At 49.9% G+C, this 9,678-nt stretch overlaps 1 protein-coding gene across 1 annotated transcript in view; it reads right to left on the bottom strand.

Annotated features, from left to right (window-relative positions):
• Positions 1 to 9,678, bottom strand: part of LOC127749871 (uncharacterized) — a 77,004-nt gene that overhangs the window by 17,521 nt on the left and 49,805 nt on the right. Inside the window, exon 3 of the mRNA XM_052269797.1 lies at positions 2,871 to 2,974. Within this exon, the coding sequence (XP_052125757.1) occupies positions 2,871 to 2,974 (104 nt within the window). The remainder of the gene's footprint in view (positions 1 to 2,870; positions 2,975 to 9,678) is intronic.

Below are 9,678 nucleotides of genomic sequence, written 5' to 3'. Positions count from 1 at the left end.
TTTTACCACCAACCCCCGCCACCACCTTATATACACGGCGCTCCCCCCGACGTGACTTGGCCAGATAAAAATAAATGGCTCGAGTCGTCTTTCACGTGCGAGAGAGACAGAGAGAAAGAGAGACTCTCCAGCCGAACTTTCTCATTCAAGTCCCAGAAAATTTATATATTCGATGAAACACATAATGGAAAACTACAAAAAACATGCGAAAGCAAGCTTAGAATCCTGAAGTTGGTGCGTGGAGCTGAGGGGAGAGGAGACGAAGTGTAGCGATGTGCTGGATCGTAATGCTTTTGCGGTGGTTTCTCGAACTTCAGTCCAATCGCAAAGGAAGGAGAGAAATCTCCGCCCTATTACGAAACTAGGTATAAAAAAATTGAAACGTCTTAACCACAAAAACGACAGAATAAACTATAACAGTTGCGCTCGGTTTCTTGTGAGGCGGGTCGAGCGCCTGGGAGGTAGGTCGTCCCGTAAGACACGCGTGCTGCTTTCTGGCCTACCCACAGGCGCTGACCCGCCACGCACCCCCAGCGCCTTCAAGCCGCGGCGCTGCTCCTCGCGCCAAGTCTCGCTTCCTCCTCGTCTCTCGATTTCTCTTCCAAGCCTGTAGATTTGTTTTATTTTGTATTATTTCTATTTAAACTCATTTTTATTTTTAAGTAATGCAACACGGTTTTGCGATCTGCAGCCCTTTCGCTTCTAACCTACCACAGTTTTTCTATCCACGCCTTGATCCCTTAAATTCTCTCTCCCTCTCTCCCTCCCTCTCTCTCCCTCTCTCCCTCTTTCTCTCTCTCCCTCCCTCTCTCTCACTCTCTCTCGCTCTTTCTCTCCCTCCCCCTCTCCCTCCCCCTCTCCCTCGTCTCTGCGGCAGAGCGGCAGAGCCCCGACTCGACGACGGCACATATCGGAACTCTTCGTAAGCAGCAATCACTTTGGGTGCAGCCGGTGGCGTAGCGAGGCGGAGAGCGTTCTAGCAGAGGACACAGGGAGTCGTTCGAGCTTTAGAATGAGTGAGACAGTTGCCACCGAGTACCGCTGCTGGAGCACTCATCGCGTACCCAAAAAGAGTCAATGTTCGTCCAATAATGGATTTTACTTTATATACTTATAATTTGCTTATGACTAGCTCGAGTGCATATTTAGAGCTCCATCTGAGTACAGCATGTGTTTACTTCGAAGGTAATTGTTCGTCAAATTCGAGTGCGTCGGACTCAATTCTGGCATATTTTAGCTTCGTTGGTATCCATTTTACTGCTTCGGTATTTACCCCTGTTGCATCGGTGTTTATCTTAGAGATGGACGAACAAGGCCGCAGTTCGAATTCGAACGAACTCGAACAAAATTGGTCTACAAATCAAAACGGGATGAATTTCATCCCGTTGCTCCGGTATTTATCCCACCACTTCGCCTACTTCTGTCTCGCCTGCGCCGCCGCCACCGTCGGGTGCCGCTGTCGGTATTTATCCAGCTCCGCCCGTAAAGGAGCCGCTATCGTCCTTCGCGGCGTATATCGCACGGAAGTCGGTGCCGCCGCTTTATGGGCCATAACGCATAACGTGTGCAGCGCGCGCGGGTGTGGCTCCGGGCCGGCCCGGCCGCGACAAGCTTGTAGCGCGCCGTGCACTTGACATTCCAAACAATCGGAAGCCGGCGCCATCAACGCCCCCCAACCGCACTCTCTTCTCCGCCCACACACGCACACCCACACCCTCCCCTCCACCAACTAACACACACACACACACACACACACACACACCCACCTTTCATCCCCGCCTAACACCTGTCAACGCCTCTTAATTACCCCACCGGAACCAGTCCAATGAAGTCATCATTAAAGTTTCCGCAAAATCAGACCCAAACTGCTCCCAGAATTTTTTCTAACATGGATCGTTAAAGTTGTTTCAGTTACCATTAAAAATGTAACTTTCAAAAATGTTCAGCAGTGTTAAATCAAATAAGTGTGAGACTCAGACTGCCACGCTAAAAACAATGTCTCATTTTTTTAAGGAAAAGGGAAAACTTTGAGGAACTCCCAAGTTTGAGGAAGAGTCCTCCGATCTCGCCACGGATTTTAAGGAAAATTCTCAAAAAATGAGGAAAAATACCACGTGCTTTGAGGAGACTTCCTCGAAATCTGAGAGGTTTTTTGTCAAACCAGCGGAGTTCCTCAAAGTTTTCCCTCTTCCCTCCAAAAATGAGACATTGTTTTTACCGTGGCGAAGGGAAGTAATTTTCACAATGGTAGTCAATTGGTATGTCATTTAAGTCAAAATTCCTGTACCACCTCAACAGAGGTACGACATGACCTGTCACCTTTGACTTGTTCTCGTGTGCCGTAGAATGGACATCTGGACGTCCCATGATCCAACTTCTACCTCCTGAAGAGCCACCGTCTCCGCCCGGCGCCCGGCGCGGTGCGGACACGGCCCACCCCAGTAGTGGTCTCATTCCCCGTGGCGATTACACGCGCGACTCTCCCGGCGGGGACATACGCGCCGAGAAGAGGAAATAATAGGGGAGGAAGGGAGAGAGAGGAAGAGGGAGAGCCGCTCGGAGGGGCTGCGGAGGGGGGCGCAAGACGCGAAGGGGGATCTAAAAGCTAAGAACAAATTTATCGCTTGGCTGCATACCTGAATACTGGAGTAGTTAACCAGGTCTTGCTTGGCGATAAATCCCCCCGCGGCAGACGCCTCCGGGCGCGAGATCTTTTTGTGAGGCCTTGCGCCTGCTGCGAGCCTAACCTCGCATTTTGTGAAACCTTCTCTCTGGCTCCTGCTCGCGCTGATAAGAGGAACGCTCGTCACATCCCCTTCTCTGGCTCCAGGCGGTGTATAGCTAACCCAACCAGACGAACTGCAACTTACCAGGTCTCCTGCGTCTGCTCCGGGCGGTGCGATGCGAAGGTAATCCAATAATGTTATCCATGGCACTCGAAAAAGCGATCCTACACTCGCGAGCACTTGCACGTCTGGAACAGGGAGAAAGGCGCGAGTTAGAGTCCGTGCACATATTGAAAAGAATGGCGGATCTTGCCTCATCCGAGCTCAGGAATGGGCATACACGCCTTCGCGGAAATATTCGCACGTATGCGCCGTGACGCAGCAGTGCTCCCCGGACACCTGCGAAATTATTTCAGCCAACACCAACGAGACGTGTCATACATTAATAAGGATTAGCCCTGTTCACCGAACGCACGCACGCGCACGACTGTGCGCAGAACGAGAAACTCCAGCGCTGCCAACACAGGAATATCTAACTCTGTGCGTAAAAATCACACGATCCATCTGAAAATACTAGTCTCTATTTTGCTGAAAAGAGGAAAAACGAAAAAGACCCCTTATACCCGGAATATCTGCAAGGATGAACGGTACTATCGGTGGGGCAGTCAGACGGAGAAAAATGCAGAAATATCGGTTTTGAGCAGCGGGGCGATATCCGGAGCCACTAAGGACCCACCGACGACGACGAAGCTGCGGTTCGGAAGTAAGATATCAACCCGTCGAATCCGCTCTCACACACTGCCGCCCATACCCTCCCTCGTCTCTCTCTCTCTCTCTCTCTCTCTCTCTCTCTCTCTCTCTCTCTCTGCATACAGACGCGGAGGACTGGGCCGGCCGGAGCGGGGAGCCATCCGTCAACACGGCGCCGATTCGCCTCATAAATTCCGCCAATTACGAATTGATGCAGTTATTTGCATCGCGGTGGAGGGGGAGTGATGCTCTTTGGAGAGCGGGAGAAAGGGGGTGGGGTGCTGGGCAGTGGGGTCCGCCGGAAACAGCCATGGCATGGGTGAGCTAGCTTGTTTGAGAGTTACATCTCTTGGGAGGGTCCCCCTTGCTTGTCCAGCTCTAAAAGCGAGGACCCCGCCGGACAGCAAAAAACAAAAAACAAAAACAAAACAAGAACACAAACACGGACACACACACACGCTAGCATTAGGTATTAGAATCGCTGCAGCTCCCTGTAACGCGCCCTCTGAATGGCGCAGGGTGCAGGCCAGGCTTTGCTACGCAAACGCTTTTCGGCCACACGTCCGGTGCCACCTGAGCCGACGGGCTGAAAGTGAATAAAGGCTGCGATTTATCATCCTCCGCGATGAGGCGGCACAAGCAAACACTCTCTAGCCAAGTTGTCTTAGATATAAGTTACTGCGACTCGAGCGATGCCAGAATAAAAAGCATCCCGACCATCGCGCTGGACGGTCCCATATTTGAGGAAAACTCCTCAGATTTTGAGTAAAATCTTCTCAAAAAGTGAGGAAAATAACCACATATTTTTGAGGAGACTTCCTGAAAAGCAAAGTAGTCCGGTAATGTTTTCGTTTTCCAACGGTGTACCTAGACTGCAATATTGTGCGCCGTTCTGCGAGCCCGGGCCCGCATATGCATATATATTGCACGGCGCCGGCAGGCTCAATCTTGTACATGATTTAGGGCAGTTTGATTTCTTAATTACGGACGAGAAGGTGGGGCACTCGTGCTGACTGGACACTGAGCGCGAGAGAGAGAAAGAGACGAAAAGGGGGCGGGAGGGGGCATGAAGTAAGTCCTCACCCCCGGCGACTGATGTATGTTTTTGTTGTAATTTTTATATTTATCGTCTTATTCTTTGGTTTTGTGGTCAATTTTCACGTAAATCATTACCGCGGTGACGGGCGGGGGGGAACTCGTTCGGCGCGTTGTCGGCGGATCCTCCAATAATGAATCACGAATGGATCGGTCACTTGAAGCGCTCCGGGCCGCCGCGCCTACCGCGCTAGAACAGATAATTTGTTGCGTCTCCCTTAATGAGGCTGACGGCTTCATACACGGTACCGCAGCTGAGGCGCGGATCGAAATGGATGAAACATTATTACTCCTCCTTAATCGTTGTTCACGGTGACCATCATGCATGGAGATATTTTTTTTCTTCTAAAAATTTTCATCGATAAAGAGAACCCACAAAACTTTTTCCCCTTCCCAAAAATACGACTTATCCGTCGCCAAATTAGGTGATGTGGTTTTGCAGGGTGCCGTCTGAGGGGGCTTCTTTCGTACCACAAGACATAGCGTCGTCTGCACCACACAAACTAGCCAAGGGCCGGGCTGGCCGGCGGCGTGCATGCCATTTCACTTCATGAATTTATGCGCCATAAGCTGCATGGCGCTGCATGGCGCACCACTGTATCTGCCCGGAGCATCAAGTAGTGCTGCTCTGGCGCCCCGGAGCCAGGGCCATGAGCCCGGAGCCCCAAAGCCGTGAGCCCGGAGCTCGCAGCCAATCACACGTGCGTTTAATATTTCAGGAATTCAGAGCAAGCGAAGATTGGGGAGCCTACCGGGCACCACTGGAGCGAGTTGCTATCAGCTGAAAAAAAGTATTTATTTAATAGAAACTGAAATTTGATCTCCTTTTACCTCTTATGCGAGCTCAACGAGTCGTAACTGACACCAGAGATGGCAAATGTCAAACGCGGTGGACCATTTGTTACTGGTGGACGCCATAGCGCACAGGACGCCTCGAAACTGGAATCCTTAACTCGGCCTGTATCGCTGCTGATGCACTCCTGATATTAATTTCCAAACTGCCCTGACGCCCGCTGAAAGTGCATCGGACCATATTTTAACCCTCACCGCACCACCACCTACATCGCCACTGGTGTGTGTAGCCATTTTAATTTGGGGGGGCCTTTGCTAAGTGCGGTCGGCTATAAGAGCGCACATGGGCTTTCACGCAAAATAACGGCGAGTTATGGTGACGTATCACATTCTCATATGTACTGGCAGGGTTAATAGAGAGTTACTCGTCCATTGGCGGGTCACCCCTGTCGATAGAGCAGAGAGCATACCTTTGTTTTACACAGATAGCAAGGGGCGATGGGCTGAGCCGAGGTGGACGAAACAGGCCGCCCAGTTGGCCTGCTCTTGTATGAAGCACTGCAAGTTTAACATGCCCGGTGTGGCGTAAGCCGGCACAACGTGAGTCACGTGTTGGCAACGCTGGAAGTTAGGTAAATTATTTTCTTTGCTAAGCTTGTCAGGTCAGATAGCAATCTTCACGACAGTATTGCAATTTTTCCACACTACTAAATTTTAAATAGATGTTTGAAAAATGGCCAGGGTAGCTGCAATTATGGGTGAGGAAAGAAAAAGACGGGCATGAGGAGCGTTGCTCAGTAAAATAAAATTGGAGGAGATTTTACCATAAAAATCCTTGGAATACTACTTGCCAAGGCTAGACCTAACCACAATATTTAAATTTACAGAACACTAAGAAGAAGAAAAAAAAAAAAAAAAGTCCTATCATTTCTGTAAAAATCCAAGCGTACACTGCCCGTAAATTTCTTTTACATTTTTCTGTGGTAATACATGCACGCGTGCGCGTCTGTGTGTGTGTGTGTGTGTGTGTCTGTGTCTGTGTGTGTGTGTGTGTGCGTGCGCGCGCGTGTGCGTGTGTCTGCGTGAAGAACTGTGTGGCGGGGCGGGGCCAGGAACACCCCACGAAGAAGGATGATGCGCCCCGCCCATATCAAAGCCGCGCGTCACATCCGCGCGTATCCGCGAATCAACATATCAGCACACCTCCCGCATCACGTGATAGCCGGGCTTAATTGATTGTCACGTCATTAGCGGGGTGGTAAATCAGCACGCAATACACTGCAAAGGAAAAAGAAACAAAAGAACGAAGCCACCCCTTTCCTACGCGCGTGAAATATCTATTTTTGTTGGTGGCGAGCAGGTGATTTGTGTTAACGAGGGGCCTCGGAGGAGATAGAAAGACGGCGAACGTGAAATTTAAATCGGCTGCTAAGGTCAGCGCGGCTGGAGCCATCTTCATCTTGCTATGATTTCCAGCCGCGACTTCGACTCCATAACTCTTTCTCTCACCTGCAGAGCGCGCTGCTCAGCTGCCTAGGACGACTGTCATGGGACACCCGATACCCTCGGGCAGGCCAGACCATGGGCCAGACCAGCCTGCCATACTGGCGCCAAAGCTTTTCTCCAACTGCAGCCCTCTGCCATACTTTGAGAGAAATCGCCCAAGCAGTGGAAAGGTCGTTGCATTCCGGGTTCCTCTAGTTTATTTCATCTTTTCGCGGGCAGTGTAGGATGCCGCACGCTCGAACCGATACGTTGATAATAGGATATCGACCGCCAAAGTTCGGGGGCTGCTTCTGCCTCTCCCCCACCTGGCACTGAGGGCACATCCTTTCTTCAGCTGCCCCCGCCCCCGAGACCAACCCGCGCGGACTCGTCGTCTGTTTTCTTTTCTCATTCGTCTCTTCCGATTCCCTGCCTGGCATTCCCTTGTACTCCCCTCTCTCTCTCTCTCTCTCTTTCTCTTTCTCTCTCTCTCTCTCTCTCTCTCTCTCTCTCTCTCCCTCTATCTCCCCACCCCCTTTCTCTATCCTTTCTGTCTTCTTTTCCTTTACGAAAACTTTGACCAATAAATTATTTTGCTGTATTTCAGACGAGCGAGCAGAAAGCAGCCAACGCGTAGGATGGAGGTACTACCCTTTCCATGAAGTTCAGACTCCCACCCTTCCCAATCCTACGAAACCTATACAGCTGAGACCTTCGCAGTTCACTGGATACGAGAAAGAAATCCATTTATTTGTTTTTCGCCTGAGCAAGTATTTTGATATGAAAAACCTCAAAAATAATGGCTGTTGATTTCTTTCGGATGAGTTATGTTAACAAAATAAAGGACTTTAGGGAGTTTTTTGTTTTACAAAAGGTAAAATTATGAAGCGGTTTCTTTGCAAGCTCGTGATTGGAAACGTGCGGTCGGCTATGAGAGAGTTCGAGGCGAGGTCAGGAAGTTTGAGCGGGAGAGGCGGTCCGCCGTTGGGGCGGGCGTCGTGCATCACAATGAGTGCACAAGTTGCTCCTTCTTTTCGCTCAGCCAGTTACGCGGGAGTGAGGTCCACCCTACGCCCGTTTCTGCCAAGGACCATCCCCTCTCTCTTCCCACCCCCTCTCCCGGGGCGCTGCAGAGAAAAGAAAACCTCCCAGAATGGAGAAAACATTAACATTTTATGACGGTTTGGCACGCCATGACTGATGAGCTCATGGACCACGCCCCCTACAGCATCCCCTACGGCATCTCTCTCTCTCTCTCTCTCTCTCTCGCGCGCGCGCGCGCGCCTCCTCGCTCGCTCTCTTGCCTTCCCTTTCGCCTCTGCCGAGCACTAACTTATGCTCAGCACATTTAACCTGCTGGTCGCTGATTTGTCACGAAACATTGCGACGCGCTCCAGTGGTCAGCGCCGGTAAACATGTTGTTCCTCAACCATCTCGACACGACACGCCCCGTCGCGACCCCCCCCTTTCCCCCCACCCCGCACCATTAACTTCGCGCAACTTTCTGTTTGGTTCGGCAGCTCTTTGATAGATTAAACATTTAAAAAAAGGCTCAAAATATTCATGAATACAAGAAGAGTTGAAAATAACCTATATTTACGCAAGAAGATATAGATATATCGTCAGTTCTTTCCTTTATTATCGTTTCGTATACTGTGATAACATTTTGTCCCAAAATAATGCAAAATCCAAGTTATCGCATTGTAGTTTTGCAATGAAAATTGATTGCAGTTTGCTTAGCGATAATTATCTGCTTGTAAATTATTTCTCATAGTCATCGCTAGACTTTGCGTTGAATTTATCGCAAATTGCTGTCGATGTAGGTTTCATTACTCCCCTAATTGTCAGTCAGTTCTGCATAAGTGCCGGGTTAGTACTATTCTCTTGGTCTTCTAAGGAAATGCGAGTACATTTTTATTCCTGCCGACGTTTCCGCAAAATGCTTTCACCGTTAAACCGGGCTGGTCCCACGCGGCCTTCCTTTTTAGCATATGGTCTCTTCATGGAAACTAACGGACGAGCACAAAAATGTGGCGTCCCAGCTGAGAGGTCTGTTTGCATAACAAGAGCAGGTCATTCGCTTGTAAAACAGAGGAGACGCAACCATGATGATAGGAGAGCAGGCTAATTTCTCGCCATTGTAGAAATAACTGTACATCCAAGTCAACAAGGAGTCCCCCCCCCCCCCTTCCTCCCTCTTTTGCTCTCCTGTGTTTGCATGTTTTACTGTCAGGCACTCGTTTTAATTATGTCATTTTAGGACCCACAAAGCTCCATTTGCAACGGTTCCCTCGAGGATGGCTAAGGGGTTGGGTGGGAGAGGAAGGGAGGCCTCTTCATATGATCATAGACCCTAAGTTCTCTAACGAAGCTTTTGCTTCTCGATTCTCGATTCCTCAACATTTTCCTCCTCCTTTTCTAGTGTTTCTCGGGGAACGTGTTTCTTTTGTCCAACTTCGGAAAAAAGGAAAGCATGACGGGGAAAATACACACCTGGGCTGGCAAGTGAAGTATTTCTCACTACCACTGGGCATTCCATCATGGGGATGATCATTGGAAACGTCCCGGGAACAGCCTCCAGACACGTAACATTAGTAAACGGATATAAAATCAAAACACGCGTTTTTGTTTTTGTTTCTTTCTACACGGTACAGGGGTGATTTTGTTCAGCAGGAACAAATACAATTCTTCTTGTGGTGTCCTTGGTCACTTAAGGGTAAAAGCTGAATGCATATAAAGAGGGCTGAAGAAGGGTGTGGGGACACGGCTGTAGGTGAGGCGGGGGCTGTAGGGGAACGTGATTGGTGGGGGTGAAGCAAAAGGGAGAAGG

This window comes from Frankliniella occidentalis, unplaced genomic scaffold, assembly GCF_000697945.3.
Source record: "Frankliniella occidentalis isolate FOCC.00 unplaced genomic scaffold, Focc_3.1 Scaffold102, whole genome shotgun sequence".
Taxonomy (NCBI): domain Eukaryota; kingdom Metazoa; phylum Arthropoda; class Insecta; order Thysanoptera; family Thripidae; genus Frankliniella; species Frankliniella occidentalis.
This window is presented reverse-complemented; position numbering and strand designations above follow the sequence as displayed.